Genomic DNA, 20,640 nt, shown 5'->3' with positions numbered 1-20,640 from the left:
TGTGCAGTTCCAGTAGATGTCCTGGCATAATCCGTTGCCCGCATCCAGACTGCAGCGAGAACGAAACTCTTGGTCATGTGTTAGGATACTGCCGGGAAGGAGAATTGCTTAGGAACACTCGACATCACAGAGTGAAATCAAACATAGCCTGTTGACTGCTAGATTTGAAGTGGAGACGTTATGAAGTAGTGCACTGTATCTTTTCCATGGGGTCCAATAAAAAAGCAGATATTGTTGCCATTCACCGGCAGATATTTTCATTTTTTTTAATATTTTAGGTTTTTCTACTGATAATTCTTTTTTGTTGTATTTGTATTTTTCTCTTTAGGGACGACCCACACTCCCATTCCCTGGGCCAGTTAACCATTTAGCCATGGAGCCGCACACACTCGAAAAACTGTTCCGGTTCGAAAGAGATTTTTCCCCGTCTAAGGCAGATGGCCAGGATAAGAAGAGCGTTTATGAAACATACATCCCATAATATTATCTGAGTTATGAGAGACATAACATTCTCCCAGAAAATTGGTGGTTAGCCGGTTCCCGTTGGTCGAAAACATTTTCATCATCTGAAATTGGACTGGAAGGGTACGGATGGTGGTGGTATACTATTTATAATAACTAGAATGATTGATTAATTAAGCCTTAATTACATCCACACTTCTGCGCAATGATCATATGACGCAGTCGTTTGGGGAAATAAAGCCTGAGCAGACCCTTTGGTATTATTCCACATGTGTAGGCTATGTACCGGTATCCTTACTCTTCCTACCATCATCAGATGACATTCATTTCATCTCACTAATTCCTCTAATGATGTTGACGTCAGGAAGGACATCTGGTCCTAAAACTCGCTGCGAAGGTTCATCTTATTTCATAAGCTACCCCCTAGAGAAACGGGTTGTCATTTATTTCATTCGATAATCTATCAAAAGTAACGCACTATAAGCCGACGAATCCATACGGAGGTCGCTTTCAGATGGTTATTTTGATTTGGCCCCACCCAGAGCGCTAACCACTCTATAGTCTTCTTTCTATCTCGTTGGTTTACAGGAATTTCCCACCGGAATCTGATACATATTGATACATGTGTAATTTATAATGGTATAAACATATATGTATTATTAATATTAATAGTTTTCTATAAGAAAAAAAGTCAAAGAGATCAGTGATCGGACGGGGGCATAATGGAGTCCAATGCTCTTCAGTGGTAGGCGTGGTCTCTCGGCGAATGTGGTACAGTATCACAGAGGATTTATAAATAGAACGCGGTGGTAAATAGAGACGAAGAGAAGAAGAAGAAGATTTATATAGAGATATACAGATCTCACATTGGGTGGATGGTGCGACCGGTGATTGTGGATAAAATTGCATGTGTATGTTATAGCGTTAAATCTTGCTGCCTAGTAAAATTGGTAACGTTACATATGTCTTCCTATAGTGTGAAGGATATCCTTCGACAGTCATTCTGAACTTCTCGGTTTTTTTTTTTTTTTTTACCTGTATGATCTGTCACTTTCACAATGTCTCATCAGACTGGGATTCGAGGTTAGTAAGTTCTGAATTTATTTTCCCTTGCTTTCCTGGGGAAAATACATCTCTCTGTACAATTGATGTTGAGTTTAACATTATTTTTTAAATATTTCAGCCAATGACGCCCTTAAGAAATTCTTCGGGAAATGTAGAGATGGAAGTGTACGCGTATTTAAAGTCTCAATTGTTGACGGTAAGTATAACAGTTGTTAACATCGTATTAATGTATGTCGCCAAAATAAGTTAATCGTTTTTGAAGTAATGTCGAAATTGTTTACTGCCACAAGAATATTAATATTCCTCACCATTGCCGAGGCTGTATCACATCAAACGAGAATGTAGCTCATCAAAATAATATTGGTGTACCCAAATATTAACTAAACATGAAGATTTAAAATAAATAAAATAAATGGTTATCCATAGGACCATAAGTTCATTGCTGAATGCCCTCTGAAGATGGTCTCCTGTTTAAATTGAAATATTTTGGAGATCATAGAACTTGTTTGAGAACCAGTGGCTACTAGCCCATAAATCGCAGGGTCGGTATAATAATAATAGTAGTAGTAATGAAACTACTTAATGCTTCATTCAATGGTTTTATACTCCTAAGAAGTGTGATTAGTACTTCTAAGCTGCAAAACTTGGCTGCAGAATAGGCAGATGTTATACCAAAATGACATTTTATCCATTATCCATTAAATATATCTATATTATTTAAATATTCTTAAGTGGTGTTAAGAGGCTCGTGAAACATTGTGCTACATTTGTATGAAGGATTATTAATGGCTGAGATATCAACATTATTTTTTAAATGGTACTTTAGTAATTTCTGCCATAGCAGAAATTTGGAAGCTGATCTTAAGTTCAGACATATAATTAATTTATACATTGTGCAATTAATTTTTGAAACACCAATAATAATTCAACTTGAAATTTTAGTGGCTGGGAATGGGTGCTACTTTTGCCATATCAGACAGTTTGCTAGTACAAAGCCTTGTTGACACGCAAGCTGCTTCCTTGCTTTGATCGAAGCCATACAACTGGTATTGCGCCCACATGTCTCTTAAATATCAAATCAGTCACCACTGATATGCATTTAAGACAGGCACCCAGGTGGCAGATACTCTGTCAGTTGTTTAACTAAACTTAAGTCATTTCAAACCAAGCTCGATAGCTGCAGTCGCTTAAGTGCGGCCAGTATTCAGGAGATAGTAGGTTCGAGCCCCACTGTCGGCAGCCCTGAAGATGGTTTTCCATGGTTTCCCATTTTCACACCAGGCAAATGCTGGGGCTGTACATTAATTAAGGCCACGGCCGCTTCCTTCCCACTTCTAGCCCTCTCCTGTCCCATCATCGCCATAAGACCTATCTGTGTTGGTGCAACATAAAGCAAATGCAAATTTAAAAAAAAAAAAAAAAGAAAATACAGTGGAACCATGGATTGCGAGCATAATTTGTTCTGGCAACATGCTCGTAATCCAAATCGCTCGTATATCAAAGCAAATTTTCCCATAAGAAACTATTGAAACTCGAATGATTCGTCCACAACACAAAAACATTTATTCGCATAACATTTCTAAAACAAAATATAACGTGAAACAATTAAACTGCACTTTACCTTACAATAGAATCATTGTTGGTGTGAGGGACGCGAGAGATGACATGAGAAGAGTTACTGTGTAGCACGAATTTCACTAACGGAATCACTGCTATTGGTTGGCTCATTGGAAGTGTTTTCTTTTTGTGCAACTTTAACGAGGAACCTGTCCAATGACTGTTGCTTTTGCCTCTTTTTGAGGATTTCACGAAAATGTGACATTGCATTGTCATTGAACAGATTCATCCACTGTAATCATCTCCTTCTTCCGACCGAATTCCTTTTTAGCCTTCTTTTCATTCACGGGGCCCATCGTTGCAGAATAGTTATATCACAGATGACAGAAACAAAACATGTACACTCGTACAGTGTTGACTATGCGAGGAAGGCATGCCAACTGAAGTCCAGCGCGGGAAATGATTACACACACTATCCCAGGAAAGAGAGAGGCAGGGGGAGGGGAAAACAAAGGCACAGGGGAAGTGGAAACGTACGTACACGTGACGCTCATATTGCGAAACCTCACTCGCTTATGAAGTTACAGTTTATTTAAAATATTTGCTCGTCTTGCAAAACACTCGTAGACCAAGTTACTCGCAATCTGAGGTTCCACTGTATCATTTCAAAGAAGTTGGAAATTTATTGGTCTTCCTTGGTAAATCATTCCAGTCCCAAATTTCTCTTCCTGTAAACAAATATTTGCCCCATTTTCTCCTCTTGAATTCCAGCATTATTCTTCATATCGTATTTCCTCCTTTTAAAAACATTCAAGCTTACTTATTTGTGTCATTCCATGCCATGTCTCCAATGATAACTTGGATTCATGGTTTTGCAACTTTTTCCACACAAGCAATCTAAAGACATTTGCGAGGTTAATGTTTTTAAAAGGCCCTTTTCTTTTTAATTTGATTCTTCCGCCATTTTGAACTCTTGTATCGCTGCAGTGATCGAGTTTGACTTGGCAGGCATTCACTTAGCATTGACCATGACAGCCTGTGACTTAATCACGTCACTGTGGCTGAGTAAAACGCTTATTGCTTGCCCGCCTACGTACAAGGCTGTATGCCCGTGGGACGAAATGCCCATCGTGAGCATCTCTGCTGTATACTATCTATGTATGGTGTTGGTTCATCATTCCTGACATATCTACGGGATGGAATCTTGATAGACCAATGATTTATTGAATTTTAAGTTCATTGCATTCAATGTTTGTCCCCAAAAGTGTGCTTTCGACAACAACCGGTCAATTAGGAATGCTGCCACACCTAACTAAACCTATCACTATCAGTGTTTTTCGGTCAATTCCAATGGACCCAATAGTCTACCATGGAATGCCAGAGGCCTGTTGGCCACTTTGCATCACTAACCTGGGGCTTATGTTTCCAGGTGCCCTTTGCTTGCACCTAGACAAATTGTTCTGTCACTAGCCAGACCTAACTAATCCAGAAAAATGTTTTTCTTACTAGCCAGAGCTAACCAGTCGAGACCAGTTGATTTGATTATGAAGGAACGTAACTAAGGGAGATAGTGGGTTCACAGCCCTGAAGGTGGTTTTCTGGTTTGTTTTTTCCTATTTTTACACCTTAATTATGGCTATGATCGCTTCCTTCCCACTCCTAACCCTTTCCTAACCTACCATTGTCATAAGACCTATGTGTTGGTGCGACATAAAGCCAGTTTTAAAAAACAGCAAACCATGGACCATCTTCAGAGTTGCTGATTGTGGGATTCAAACCTTGCATCTCCCAAATGCAAGCTCACAGCTACACGACCTGAACCGTGTAGCCAACTCCCTAGGGAAAAGCTGTATTTTCATTGTTTTGAGAATGTGCACAGCGAAACTGAACGGCTCCTTAAAAAAAGGAAATTAATATTATCAGAGTTAGACTTCCAAATGGAATGGGTATGGGAATTTAAGAACAAGGCCAGAATATGCTGGCAAATGTGTGAGATCTTACTTGTGTGACCTGCCTGGGTAGTTGGGGGTTCAGGTGGGGAGGAACTAAAATAACTGAATAGTTTTATCACTTTACTTCCCTCTCCTTCTCCCCAGCCACCTTTAGGCCTCTTTCAGACGGCGCGGGTTCAACATGCTTCCGTACTTAGCTGTGGGTCCGTCTAAACTAAGAAGCGATTTTTCAAATACAATCTTTCACATGTCGTGGAGGCATAGATTAACTGCGCACAGGAGAAATGTTTGAGCAGGTGGTCTGTAGTGAGCCGCGGTCCTGCGCCCGCGGTTAGTTCTCATTGGACATTGGCATTTATGGATGTCATCAAACACAGCGGGTCGACCGCTCCCGCGCCGTCAGTAGATCTGCACCCACTCATTAGAAGTGTTGCTAAATTTGATGTATTTATTTCCATTTTATCAATTTATTCATGTGCTTTAGTCGGTGATTTACTGCAGTTGTTATGGAGCCCGAAATAGACATTGGGAACTTGGTAACTTTAGTTTGGGACCAATCCTGGGAAGAATACCTATCCAGGACAAACGCAACAGAGGTATGGTGACAGATTTGCCGCAAAATCTCTTGTGATTTCAAGAATATATCTGACAAGGAAAGAAATACATTTGGTAAGTAGTGATAAATAATTTTATATCCTTTTCATTATTTACAAACCACTCACAATACCAGTAGGCAGTTATAGACTACTTAACAAAATTATTGACATTTTACAGAAAACAACTCGACTTCTTTATTTTACTAAGTTGCCAGGGTAACGAGCCTTCTTCGCTCACAAAATATTGAGCAAGCGTCTGCCTGATATCTTTTGCTTTCAAAGTTCCTCGTTTTGTTTGAAAAAGCGTGATATCATTTAGACCCGTTATTGGGAAAATACCCTCAAAATCTCTTTCTCTAACAAAATTGTGAAGGACACAGCATGCTTGAATTATTTTTGTAGCCAAAGGCGCAGAGACATTGAGTGATGGATGAAAAATCCTCCACTTGTTTGACTTCTCTGTCCTATACTGGGTACACCCACATTCTCCAGCTTCATTTCCTTTTTCTTAAGTGTAGAAAGTAGAGTAAACGAAGATGATGGTCCATATTTATTACCTACACTGAAAAGTGTGTTGAAAAGGATCTGCTGAAAAGCGCGGGGAGTTTGCGCGGCTCGAATTTACCTGCTGTGTGTGAAGGAGTCAACAGTTTTCGGAGACGCTGAGGTGCCAGTATTTAGTCCCAGAGGAGTTCTTTTACACGCCAGTAAATCTACCGACACGGGGCTGACTTATTTGAGCACCTTCAAATACCGCCAGACTGAGCCAGGATGGAACCTGCCAAGTTGGGTTCAGAAGGCCAGCACTTCAACCATCTGAGCCACTCAAGTCTGGCGGAACTTAATTCAGTGTAGTCTGATTGTTATGACATTAATGGGAGTTGCATTTGGAGACCATTTTGGTTAATGAGTTTTTTTTTATATGTAGTAAAGCCACCATTCTGATTCTTGCTTTGTGGTCAGTTGTTAGTGTACTGTTGGGGGGATTTTTAAAATTTATTTATTTAACCGAGCAAGTGGCTGTGCGACTTGGGTCGGTCGCATAGCTATCACCTTGTATATGGGAGATAGTTGGTTCGAACCCCACTGTCAGCAGCCCTGAAAATGGTATTCCATGGTTTCCCATTTTCACACCAGGCAAATGCTAGGGTTGTACCTTAATTAAAGCTCCTAAGTCTTTCCTATCCCATCATCGCAGTAAGACCTGTCTATGTCGGTGTGACGTAAAGCAAATTGTTAAAAATATAAAAAATACAATGTATCTTTGTAGTTATCAGAGAAAGGAACGAAGTACTCCATTTTACACTGACTGTAAAGCAATATAAAATATTATCGGTAAGAAAACAAAAGGTAACAAGGAGGAGACTTAATATTAATAAATTATTTTAGACATTAAATAACACCATTGGAACAAGGAAAGAAAATTCTCATATTAATCACATCTGTGTCACTAGTAACATTCTGGCCAGGCTGTCGACGGAGAATAGAGAGTTTACTCTTTTAGTATAACATTTCAGTTTTGTTTTGAAGAGATGGTGGGGTATGAAGATGTTTGATTCATGCAGGGCATTTGCTGTTGTGGAAAGGCGGTGGAATTTGGAGTATTGCTGAAGTTTGAGGCATACGCGAGGGTCATGGAATAGTGGTCTATTTTGGATTCTCTGTGGATGAACATGTAACGGGAATGAGGTAACAAAGATGTGCTTTAGGACCACCATTAACAGTTCTATAAAGAAAGTACAGATCTGTGGAGAAGGAGCTCCTCAGTTAGCGATATTTCCTCTATGTCTCCATTATATTATAAGCTCGAAATGTCGACCATCAGTGGCAATGCACATTTACAATCCTTTCTCAAGGGATGATAATACAGACAAAAAAATTTCCCTAGTTATTGCAGCACACATTGTGATGATATGGCATATCAGGTCCTCTGGGGTTGTCCATGTGTATGCAGGACATGTATTCACAGAGCGAGTCGGCCATTTGTTTAGGTTTGCACAGCCATGAGCTCGCATTCAGGAGATGGTAGGTTCGATTGCCACCATCAAGAGCCCTGAAGATGGTTATCAGTCATTTTCACACCAGACAAATTCTGGGGCTGTACCTTAGTTTAGGCTATTGTCGCTACCTTCCCAATCCTTGCATTTTACCATCTGTGCATTGCTGAAATCCTTTGATGTGTTAGTGCAACGTTAACCACTAGAAAAAGAAAACTGGATGTGCATTATTCAATGCAACCTGCAAATGCATTAAAACGTTCACATTTTGAACTCCGTACTCTACTACCTAGCGGAACTTGTCCAACATATCAACATTGCAAATTTAGTGACTTTCTTAACACAGTAAATTGTAGTTAAATAGTACTGCCCCTGCCTAGGTGAGTCTCAGAGCGCACTGACCCAGTCTGTAGCATCGGGTAAGGGTTCCAGCTCAGGGTTATGAGTGAAAACCTCAACAGAATCTGTAGCGGAGAAGGTGGGTTTTGGAACGGTGGACTTTGTGGAAGAGGCAGCCCAATACTCGGGGAATAGTATGAGTACACTATTTATCAACAGCGTTTGTTTTTCATGTTAGGGGCGACTGCAAGGGAGTCTGTTCCCCACATAAGGGGTAGCCTGAATAATTGCAGGCAATAGTTTTAAAATGCCTTTGGGAATGGCAACCCCATCGTAACAATAGCCTAAAATGAGTGATTGTAATTATCGCCTCCGAAAAGTGTAGGACTTACCCTGCTAAAAGCGACGCACAGTTCTTGTGCTGGGGGAGTTGTTATAAGTGGGCAACCGGCATTTTATATTATGAAGGTGGGAATAATAAAAGTCATGACTCTGACAGGAAAATCAGAAGAGTTGATTGATATTATAGGGAGGGAGAATATTGCTATGATGGGACTGAGTGAGGTCAAGTAGAGTGTAAAAGGAGTGAAGAAGACAAGTAGAAGGTACGCCCTGTACTGGAGGGGGCGAGGTGAGGCAAAGAATGGATTAGGAGTGATTAACAAAATCCTGGATGAAAATGTGGATAGGGTAGACCAGCCCTGTCCAACGCTGCGCCCGCGGGCGCCATGGTGCCCGAGGTGTCCTTTTATGGTGCCCTTCGCAATTAATTTCCAAATTAAGATTTACTTAATATTTGAAAACAATACTTTTGCATTTCAATAAATATTCTTACTTTTCTCCTAAAATACCGTCCTCAAAGTCAGGAAATTTGTTATATCCTTACCTCCAAATACACAAAGAGCTTTGAGTAAGCCATAAATGTGATCTAGGCCTAACTGACTCGTGTCCGCAATTAGTGAAGAGATAGAAGAAAGGTTCAGAAAGAGAGTTATTCGACATGTAAGTAGTTGCGACAAAGGGAAATCCTCCACAAACCTCTCACTGTGGGGCGGGGGGCTAGCGCCAGGTATAAGGCCTAGCCGCATATTTATTCTGCCAAACAGAACCGCTTCCTTATGATTGCAATGCCATAAACTACCTACCATGACAGAGTTTCAGCAGGACGACAATGGGACACCCAATTTGCCCACAAAGTAACTTTAATCCCAACAAAGCTGTGACGTAAACAATGAACAAACGATTTATGAAAGTCTTGCAATTGGAATGTTCCCAGTTCCTAGCTTTCAGGCGAACATTCAGTATTACTTGTGAGCTTATGCAGGCCTTATGGAATACGTTTTACCGAGCTCGATAGCTGCAGTCGCTTAAGTGCAGCCAGTATCCAGTAATCGGGAGATAGTGGGTTCGAGCCCCACTGTCGGCAGCCCTGAAGATGGTTTTCCGTGGTTTCCCATTTTCACACCAGGAAAATGCCGAGCTGTACCTTAATTAAGGCCACGGCCGCTTCCTTCCAATTCCTAATCCTTTCCTATCCCATCGTCGCCATAAGACCTATCTGTGTCGATGCGACGTAAAGCAACTAACAATAATAATAAATAAGGAATTCGTTTTGAGGGCCTTGTGTCGTGATAAGTCGTGCATTCAACATGTTTCGTGTGCTTTTTTCATTACTATTTAAACTTTAAATTATTCAGTTTATAATCAGTTATATTTCATTAAACATACCTCTTCTTAACATGGCTAAAAGGCAAAGAAATTATAACTTTAACAGTGATTGGGAGGACCAGTATTGCTTTATTGAAAACAAAGGAAAGTTGTGTGTTTATTGTGTAATGCTAGCGTGTCTGTTCGTAAAAGAAGTAATGTACAGCGACATTTTTTGACTAATCACAAAAAATTTGACAGTGAATTTCCTGTTAATTCTGAACTAAGAAAACACAAAGTGAAAGACCTAAAATCTAAATTAGCATTGCAACAATGTGCGTTTAAGAAGCCAGTTCAGCAAACGCGCAACGTGACAATAGCTTCTTACAAAGTTTGTTACGTCCTAGCTAAAAGGAAAAAAGCTTTCAGTGATGGGGAAGTAGTGAAAGAAGCTATGGTAAATGCCGCTGAATCTCTGTTCGAATCTCACAAAGGTAAATCTGAATTGATATCTTCAATCAAAGGACTTCAGTTGTCTCACTAAACTGTTGCTAGGCGGGTTGAACAGAATTCTAATAATATGGTATCTCAATTACACCAGGATTTGAAATTGTGTGAACATTTTTCACTCTAGTTTGATGAAAGTGCTGATATGTCTGACATTGCTGAGTTGTGTGTATTTGCTAGAATGGTTTTTAATGATTTTACAGTAAAGGAAGAATTTGTCAAGCTATTGCCACTTCATGGACGTATTAGGGGAGAAGCCATATTTAATGCTTTCGTTAAATTCACCAAAGAGAGTAACTTACCACTGTCAAAGCTTGTCGCTATAACAACAGATGGGGCACCGTCTATGACTGGTAGAAATAATGGATTTCTTTCTCTTTGTGCTAAGGATGAATCATTTCCAAAATTTCTTTCTTATCATTGTATTATTCACCAAGAAGCTTTATGCGCAAAGGTTTTAAAGTTCGATCATGTCATGAAAATTGTAACTCATGTAGTGAATTATATAAGATCGTCATCTACTCGTCATAGATTGTTCAGAAATATTTTAAGTATCTCAGATTCGGAGTATGGTGACGTCATCCTTCATGCAGACGTAAGGTGGCTTAGTAGGGGGAAAACACTCGAACGGTTTTGCTGCCTGTTGGATGAGATACGAGACTTTATGAAATCATCTCCTGGGAAATATTATCACGAACTTGATGATATATCTTGGCTAATTGAATTAGCATTCTTGGCAGACATCACCTCAAAATTAAATGAGTTAAATCTCGAATTGCAAGGAAAAGATCATAATATTTCAGGTATGATAAGTATTGTCAATGCATTTGATAAGAAACTTAAGGTATGGATTGTCCATTTAAATAGAAATTCCCTTTCACATTTTCCAAATTTGAAATCTATGGCGGATACAGTAAATGGCGGCAAGCGTGATTTTTCATCTGTTGCTAAACATCTTGAAACTCTTGGGTCCGAATTTGGTAGCAGATTTAGCCTGTTTTCAATGCTTGAACCAGTGATCATGTTTGTCAATAATCCCTTCGCTTCTGTTGACGTCTGTAAGCTTGGAGGGAGGGTGTGTGAAATATTTGAAAATTATAATCCTGAAGAATTAGAAATGGACATTTTAAGCCTTCAGTCAGACCTTTATTTGAAATCCTCCTACGCAATGTGGCAATTTCTGGACTCTGGTGGGTGGTAAAAAATATCCCATTACCCGCAGTGTTGCTCTGAAGATGCAACCTTGTTTTGGTTCAATCTATCTTTGTGAAGTCACGTTTCTGACTATGATCATAATAAAAAACAAATACCGATCCTGCCTGACAGACTCACACCTGGATGACGCATTAAGAGCAGCCTGTTCCAGTTGCACACCAGACTTTCCTCAACTTGCAGCGAGCATGCAATGCCAGATTTCACATTAATTATGCGAGTAAATATATTTTCATATAATTTTTAATTCTAGAATTATTATATAGTCGTTGTAGTACCGATAACAGTAGTCGAATGAGTGGAATCGTACCTGGCGCCCTCATACCCTTAGTTATCATGTGAATGTGCTCGCATAGAAACGAACGTTGGACAGCCCTGGGGTAGACTATGTTAGTGATCAAATAATCAGAGTACAACTGAGGATGAAAGGAGGAGTGAAAGATTTCATCCAAACTTATGCGTCCCAAACTGAAAACAGTGAGAAAAATACAGGGGAATTCTTGGAGACACTTAAAGTAATCACGAATGTGGAAGTGATAGTCATGGGAGACCTCAATGCGCAAGTTGGAAATTACAGAATTATTAAAGATGAAGTGATTGGTCTATTTGGATATGGAGAAAGAAACAGTGAGGGAGATAAGTGATAGATTTTTATGAGAGAAATGGAATGATTATGGGTAACACATACCTGCCAACCCTTTCGATTTACCCGGAAAGTTTTCGTTTTATAACTCGTCTTCCGATTTTCTGATTTATTTTTACTTCCTATTTTTGAACAATATAACCTTCAGTACGGTCAAGACTCTTCCCGTAGTATAAATTATTGTGTGCTTGTGTAATTTACGCAACCTCATTTTCAGGCATACTTATTTGATGCTTTGTTTGCGAGTGTATCATCCATTGCCTTCGTGCATCATATTTCCCACTCACTACAGCATTGTGTGTGTTTTACAGCTGGGAATTCGGGACACAATCGTTCTGCGAGAGAGGCTAGCGCGCGCTAGCGACTCCGTTAATCGGGACGAAAGATTGAGTTTCTTATTGTGTGGTTTCCGTGCTGTTAACATTGTTTCTGTGTGTAGTATCATTGAAGTTGTAGGCCACATGTGGTTTTCTTTTTCATTTTTTGCGGTTCTGTGCTTTTCCCACTGTCAAAGTCGCGTGTTAATAGGGTATGAGACATATTGATTTGTTTTATATGTTGTAGTTTCCCGTGTTTCAGTGCATTTGTTTTCATTCTTAGTTCATAATTTTAATGAGTCGAATGTATTTCAGAGAGTTGTGTCGGTGACAGTTTCTGATATTTTCTCGTCACATTATGGCCACAAAACATAACACATGTTATCTCCATATGTTATTTCCATATGAAATTGAATTTTGAATTTTCATGTTACAAATAAAGGGAACTATTATGCATTTTGTTCTGTTTGTGTTACATTTTCTTGTAACCATTTTTTTCTTAGTATAAGATTTTAAATTTAATGATCAATTTGCATTGTAACTGTAGATATGGATGCCTTTTATGTTGTCCTTTTTTTCATCTAGACCGTGGCGCAACATACGCGATGAAATCCAAGAATTAAAAAATCTTCCTATATTTGATTTCTAAAAGTTGTCAGGTATGGTAACATTTGGTTTATTGTTTTAGAAAGAATAGTAGAAAGATCACTAGACCTGGCTGAGATAAAAGGACAAAAACAGTTATTGATTATTTTTTGGTGGGGAAAATAAAATCGTAAACAGCTAATGGATGTAACAGCACTACCAGGTTAGGTGTTCGATGGAGATCACAGAGTAGTGGTGGCAAAATTGAAAATAGGTAAAATTGTGAGAGTAAAAGGAATAAGACAGAATAAAATGAAAGTATGGAAATTAAAAGATAAAATCACTCAGGAGGTATTAAAACAGCACATCCATATATCACAAATATAAAGTGTTGAAGAAGAATGAACCAAATTTAAAAACACACTTGTAAACTCTACAGAGAAGGTTTTTGGGAGAATTTTGGGCAGAAGGAAGGAAAAGAATATAGTAGTAAATCGGGATAATTCATAAATGGACAGTGATATTGCAGTGGCAGAGTTGGAAATGGCTGTTAAAGAAATGAAAACAGGAAAAGCAGCAGGAATGGATGGAATATGTGTGGAAATGATAAAGGCAGCAGGACCTACTGGTCTACATTGATTAGGTTATATAGACTGCTAAGATGTTTATGGAGAAAAAAGCAAGTACCTGATGATTGGTGTAAAGATGTAATAATACCAGTATTTAAGAAAGGTGACAGGAAGGTATGTGACAATCATCGAGGAATTACACTGTTGTCACAAGTAGCCAGAATATTGGAGAGAATAATAGACAAGAGGATGAGAGGAAGTGTGGATAGAAATTTAGAAGAGCAGTATGGATGTGGACAGGGCAGGTCAACGATAGACCCTATATTTACCACCATGTTACTGACGGACAAACAGTGGGAATATGGAAAAGATCTGATGATGTTATTCCTTGATCTAAAGAAGTCATATGATAGTGTTAATAGATAAAAGGTGTGAGAAACCCCAGAAAGAAAAGAATGTTGAAGGCAATCAAGAAAACTAGTGGAAGCAATGTGTAAGAATTGTTTCAGTTGTGTCCAGACTCTCGTGGGGAGAACAGATTGGTATAGAAACCAAACTAGACTAAGACAGGGTAGTATATTATCTCCACTGTCGTTTATAGTAGTTATGGATGAAATTCTAAAGGAAACAAAGGCAAGATACGGAGGGGCTTTGAAAATATTGTTGTTTGCAGATGACATAGTGATCTGGGTAGTCAACAATACAGAAGTGCAAATCCAACTAAAGGCTTTAAATGACAATAGAGAAATATGGTATGAAAATCAGTGTGGGAAAGAGAAAAACAGTGGTGATGATGAGGAGAAAGAGAAGGGAAAGGAATCATTAGTATCAGCTTACAAAACCTTGAGGTTGTTGAATATTTCAAATATTTGGGAAATGAAATAATGCAAGATGCAAGGTTGGATAAGATGATCAGCAGAAGGGTACAAGTAGGAAATACGTTGTACCAGAATGTAAGGAACCTGGCATGGAACAGAGGATTTCCTATGAATTGTAAAGAGATAATGTAAGACCTACAAGATGTACTGTACCCCTATATTAATGTATGCATCAGAGACTTGGACTTTGACAGCAAGAAATGAGAGTAAAATTCAGGCCAGTGAGATGAAGTTCCTGAGGAGTATGGTAGGGAAGATAGGGAGCAACAGAGATGGTTTGGACATGTTATGAGGATGGAGAAGGGAAGGATACTGAAACACATGCTGGAGGCTAAGAAGGAAAGAGGGCAAGAGGGAGGCCCAGAGCATATGGATGCACTCTGTCAAGAACAGTACAAGAAAAAGAAGACTGGAATGGAATACAATTACTGAAGAGGAATGGTGGAAGGAGAGGCAGCAGTGGAGAAGTGCCATCAACACCCCGACCTGGCAGGAGCTGGGCAAGCGAAAATGAAAATGAAAGTACTGTTTCTTCATTTCTCAATTCACATGTACTGTTTTCTCAAAAGCAAGACCATAAAGCTTTAATTACTTTCCTTTGTAACCAAGAAACCAAAACTTACTGCATTTTATTTCTTTTATAAACATAAGCCTCCCTTTCCCACCTTTAATTCACATGTCATAAGAATGTTGCAAACCTAAAGAATAGATCACATTGTATTTACAAGACATGCTTGTACTGTACTCTAAAACCCACAAAGATTGACCGTTACAGATGACGCTTTCAAAATCCCCATATTTGAAGTAGGATTAATATATTGTGCAGGTAGTAGGATTTCAGGTGCTGTCTCTTTGGCCTCCAGTTATCCACAGTTTACGAATGTCCTCACATTTAGAGAATGTCTAAGATTAAATATTTTTTTGCTGGCCGATTTTTGTGCAGTTGAGTGTACATACTTACATTACCAGCCATGTGGCTTTGATCAAAACAAAACAAGACCTTGTGCCAGCAAACAGTTGAATATGGCAAGACTTTCACTGGTATAATCCTAGGAGGATAAGGACCAGTGTGTAGCACATTATTTGGCAAGATATAATGAATGTTACCTTAAAATGCTTGTTGAGGAGAGGTGTATTCATTGCCGATGTTGGAATTCCACCATCCCATGCCCAAAGAAACTTACTTTTATAACCAAACATGAAAAAGTTTTCGGTCATTATCCACAACCCTCCACTGATCACTCGCTACCATTGGATGCATTTTATAAAGCATGGCATTCGCCCTGAAAATTTAACGTTGTGAGATGTGATAGCCAACTTCACCTCGCTAGTCGATCCTGAAAGAAAAAAACCTGTTCTAACTTCAAATGGGTTGCAGGCGCCAACGGTGTAGCCAATGGTTGTGTAACAATACAAAGACGGGGGTCACTTCCTTCAAGATGCTTTCTGCTAAATACCCGCAACATGTTAGACCAATGATCTCTTATTACTAGCCAAAAAACTGTACAATAAATATCAAAAATGTCCAATGGTTGGGAAATAGCTGACACGAAACAGAGCCCCATCATCCAGGATGTGCACAAACCAATTTAAAAAAACCTGTACAACACATTTAAAAAATGTCCAATGTGGAACGCTGCTATTGGCACGCTCGCCAATTAACGAGCATCACCCTCCGCGGAGCACATCGGCACTCTCCTGAACTAACAATAAAGGATCATTGCCCTGTGCGGAGCATCCATCTCCATTCTCCAGTCCCTACTGGCCTTGAACTATACCTTAATTATCCTTTGTAAAAATGTAGCGTGGTATTTGAGAGTCCCCTAGTACCATTTTAGAATGAGAAAACAGAATATCAATATTGTTAATGGATTAGAAGTTATTACGGGATAACATATCAATAACCGTATGTGTATATATGTATTTACTGGCGTGCTCTGAAATTAAAGCTTAAAAATAGAGGTGTGAGTTATATGATGGAAGTAATTATATATATATATTTCAGTTCCCATTGAGAACCTGAAATATATTTGTCCTGTATAAGTAAATTCAACTAGTTACCAATTGTTGAGCCTGAATTTGCACATTGGGACGAAACGCTGGCAACTAAGAATGAGTTGGTTGGAAAATTTATAATTTCCAATAATGGATCACTTATATTGGCATTAAGAATTTAGTAAATTGAACTGTATTAGAGTTTAAATAATTTTTAAAAGTAAAAAAGCCTCACTGATTTCTATAATAATTTGCATTTTATCATGTTCTGTAACATGTTATTGAATATTAGCAAAAGTATTAAAGTTTGTAGGATTACATTCTTAGCCGAATGTGCTCCCCTGCTGTTTCTTCTTCATGACTTGGTCTATCCTGCCATGCCTCAACTTCAGCTCTGTACGGCTAATTCCTTGCTTTGTTGCTGTTTGATGCACTGAAACAGTTCATTTTTTATCTTGGAAACCTTTCCCTTTTCGACTCCTGGAATGCTTTTCTTGATTTGTTGATGTTCTCGAGAGAAACTTCGTTTTCGCCAGTAGTGTACATTAAACTGTCGCATTAAATTCTCGGCCCACAGCATGATTACAATATTTCTCGGCAAATTAAATCACTCAAATATTACTACGTGCTATAAAACTTGAACGCTTCTCCATAACTCACCTATACTTTAAAAAATAAAAGTTTTTTATTACGTCCTCCTATTCAGTACATGTATCCGTCTTTTTATGAAGTGATTTTAATCAAACATGTTTCAGCTCATTTTAAGCTATCTTCAGTAAAAAAAAAATGTTAAAAACTACATGAGTTGATGTTAAAGGAGTGTCATTAAAACACAGTGAGAAAGAATATGTAAAAAAAGTGAAACATGATGAATGTAAAACATACAAGGTTGTGGCAAGGTTGAGAACCTCTCAGCCTAAAAGTACAGTAGGCTGTCACACTAAAATGAGGACGAAATCACAAAACATCAGAACAGTCTTATCTTCAGTGAGTCACCTGCTCATATAGTCGAGAGGGCAACAGAAGTTAGTGGACGTAGTGCAAGAGAGAGCAAATGCCAGGTACAGCGTTGTGACTCGAAATAGTGAAAACTGTCAGTAAAGTCCAATATTTAATGGAAAGAAGGTAAATGAATGACTTACTTAAATAATTGCCCTCTCGAACAGCCTCAGCTTCTTGGTTTAGAGGTCTCCCTTCCACTAGTCGTGTTTGTAGCTGGCTCAGCTGTGTTTGTATGGTTAGATGAAGGAGTGAGGCTCTAAGCTGGTGGGGAGAGGGAGGGGCGGTGTTCAGTTGGAGAGCTGAAAGTGGGGTTCGTTTTTATTATAAAATTGTTGGAATGAACGTTTAGAGTAAAGTGTTGTTTTTTTTTTGTTGTTGTTGTTAATCTCATTTAAATTGTGAGAGAGGTTGCTAAATTTGTCTGTATTGATGTGGATGCTCTAGAGATTGTTGAGCAAGATGCCTTTTTGTTCGTATTGTAGGATCTTCAGATCTTGATCAATTGTCGTGTATTCGTTACTAGATTCTATATGATGCTCACTCATAGCTGAAAAGCGACTGTCTAAGAGCGTTGCAAATGTTTAGCGTACCTTATTGTGAAGTTGTTGTTGATGGTATGCAGATTGAAAATTAGTCGAGTAAGTATGGTAGGTTCTAAATGCTATTTTGATCTTATGTTTTTTTTAAACGTTAGAAATGTGGTAAATATTATTGCTGTTGAAAGTGAAAGTAGAGACCTTCTATTTAGGAGCAAAATCTTTTACTGGGGTGGTCTTAGGTCTGCTCTTGTATCTGTTAATAATTCTGTTGACAAAGGCTCTGCTGAAGCTGTTGTATTCTGTGATATTGTGAATGTTGCTTATTTCTTTCTCATAATTTTTGCGAGATAATGGAATGGTCAATGTTCTGAGTACCATACTACTGTAACCTGCTTTCTTATGTATGTCTGGGTGCAGAGAAGTTTGTTGAATGGTATTGATAGTGTGGGTGGTCTCCTGTGTATATTAAAGGACAGAGTATTGTTGTGGTTGTGCATAATGGTTAAATCCGGGTAATTAAGGGCATTATTGTTTTCTGACTATGGTGAATATTATGTGTGGGTCAGTGGAGTTGAGAAGTTAAAGTACTATGTTGCAGTTAGTAATATGAGAGTCTAAAATAGCAAATGTGTCATCCACATAGTGTGTTCAATGTTAAATGCCATTGATCTTGCCAATAATGTGAGAATGTTCTAGACGATCGATGAAATATCCGCAAGGATCCTTGAGTCGACTACAAACACGACTAATGGACGCGAGACCTTTAAACAAAGAAGGTCAGGCCGTTCGAGAGGGCAATTATTAAATAAGTCATTCATTCATTTACCTTCTTTCCATTACAGATTGGACTTCATTGACGGTTTCCACCATTTCGAGCCACAACGCTGTACCTGGCATTTGCTCTCTCTTGCACTACGTCCACTAACTTCTGTTGCCATCTAGACTACATGAGCATGTGACTCATTGAAGATAGACTGTTCTCATGTTTTAATTTGTGATTTTGTCCTCATTTTAGTGACATAGCCTACTGTACTTTTAATCTGAGAGGTTCTGAACCTTGCCACAGCCTCGTATGTTTTAGATTCATCATGTTTCACTTGTTTTTATATATTCTTTCTCATTGTGTTTTAATGACACCCTTTTAACATCAATTCATGTAGTTTTCAACATTTTTTTTCACTGAAGATGGCTCAAAATGAGCCAAAACATGTTTGATTAAAATCGCTCCATCAAAAGATGGATACATGTATTGAATAGGAGGACGTAATAAAAACTTTTCTTTTGTAAAGTGAAAGCCGTCAATACAGAGTTATATTAATATATCTTCTAATAACTTGCCTATAAACAAAATCATGCTGGAAAGCAAAGTACGGTATCGTAAAACCTGAATATCACAGTAAATGAACCAGCTTTTGTGTTGTTAGGCCACGTGTTTTTGCAGAGTGCTATTTGGGCTCATCAGTTAGATTGGCACGCCCCTTCAGGGCTCTGCTTAGGAATGGGATACTGACCGTTTGGTCTTGCCGTGTTAGGAAATAGGAATTGCTAACCTGCTAAAGGAGAAGTGATTTCTCTGTTATTCAATACCACATACTGGTATACTGAAATTGCTGCCAGTTCAATATTGTCACATTCCATCTGGCTCATCAGACCAGGGAATACCTAGTAGCCTACCCGCCTTTCAACAGATGAAAAGAGAGAGAGATGCTGTCACTAAGATAGTGGAGGATTACAGGAGACAGTTCAACATTGAGCAGGGATGCGTGCAATAGTGTATCTGGTTGTATGTATACTGACACATGAATAAAAACCAATTAAATATATAAGAAGGGATTAGTTTGCTCCCTCAATTCCATGTAAAAAAAAATTGGTGTATGATAGATGCGGTGGTGATACACACACAAGTGCCGTATTTCTCATAATCTGAGATATTTCATGTGAAAAATGAAGGGTCGTCATTTAATTCTGACCTAACAGTAATGAATACCACTAGTAACTGGTACGGCAATCACGCTGTTTTCCATCTGCCGGCCCTTGACGAAATGTAAACGTGTGTGTCTTTGTTATACATTGCAAGCTGCCGAAGCTGACAAGCAAGACTTGTACTGGTACCTGTCGTTTAGTAGACGCAACATCTAGCATCGAGAGCAGGAATATTTTTGTGATGGATCATCGTATTGTAGAGACACGTAGCATAAGTATTACCGGCAAGTTTTCAGTAGGTTCTCATGAACAGTGTTGCCACCTTAGCACTAGTGTTGCCACTAAACTTGGCGGAATTAGAAGACTGTCGGCGGAGAAATATATCATTTAGCGGACGGCAGAATTCTAGATTTATTATAGCGGAATTTAGTGTTTTATCCATTTTACGTTTTTAAAAAAAATGTGTACTCCAGTCTGTCTCCGAGCTATTCCTTATTTCTTGTCAGGAGCTAGCAGTCACATGAGGAAAATATGTTATTTGGATTTGATGTTATGAGATCCTTGTATCATAAATTTGTAATGCGTGGGGAATGGGTACTTATCTCTTAGTTGATGACTGACGACAAATAATGAAACTGTGAGAGAGTAGCATTTATATTTATGCTATGTAAGAAGACCGTTTAATGAGCTGGCCTGTTCTGCGTGTGGCCCTTGAGGTAGGGGATTCAGCTAGTTTGCACCCGGCAGTAAAACGCCTACAAGTTTTAGCTCGCCGGCTCGCAGGCAGGGGGTTAATCCCAGTGAAACTCACAGATCAGGTGAGTGCAGACATTTGCTTTTATTGTTATTGTTGTT

General features: G+C 38.8%; 1 protein-coding gene across 2 annotated transcripts in view; it reads left to right on the top strand.

The window, feature by feature from the left end:
• The first annotated feature begins 1,288 nt into the window (after positions 1–1,288).
• twf (twinfilin actin binding protein) overlaps positions 1,289–20,640 on the top strand; it is a 207,339-nt gene continuing 187,987 nt past the window's right edge. For both annotated transcript variants that reach the window (XM_067140456.2, XM_067140457.2), the window contains exons 1-2: positions 1,289–1,545; positions 1,646–1,723. In XM_067140456.2, the coding sequence (XP_066996557.2) occupies positions 1,521–1,545; positions 1,646–1,723 (103 nt within the window). In that variant the 5' untranslated portion in view covers positions 1,289–1,520. The remainder of the gene's footprint in view (positions 1,546–1,645; positions 1,724–20,640) is intronic.

This window comes from Anabrus simplex, chromosome 2, assembly GCF_040414725.1.
Source record: "Anabrus simplex isolate iqAnaSimp1 chromosome 2, ASM4041472v1, whole genome shotgun sequence".
NCBI classification, from domain to species: Eukaryota; Metazoa; Arthropoda; class Insecta; order Orthoptera; family Tettigoniidae; genus Anabrus; species Anabrus simplex.
Note: the sequence above shows the minus strand (reverse complement) of the source record. Positions and strands in the feature narration are given on the sequence as shown.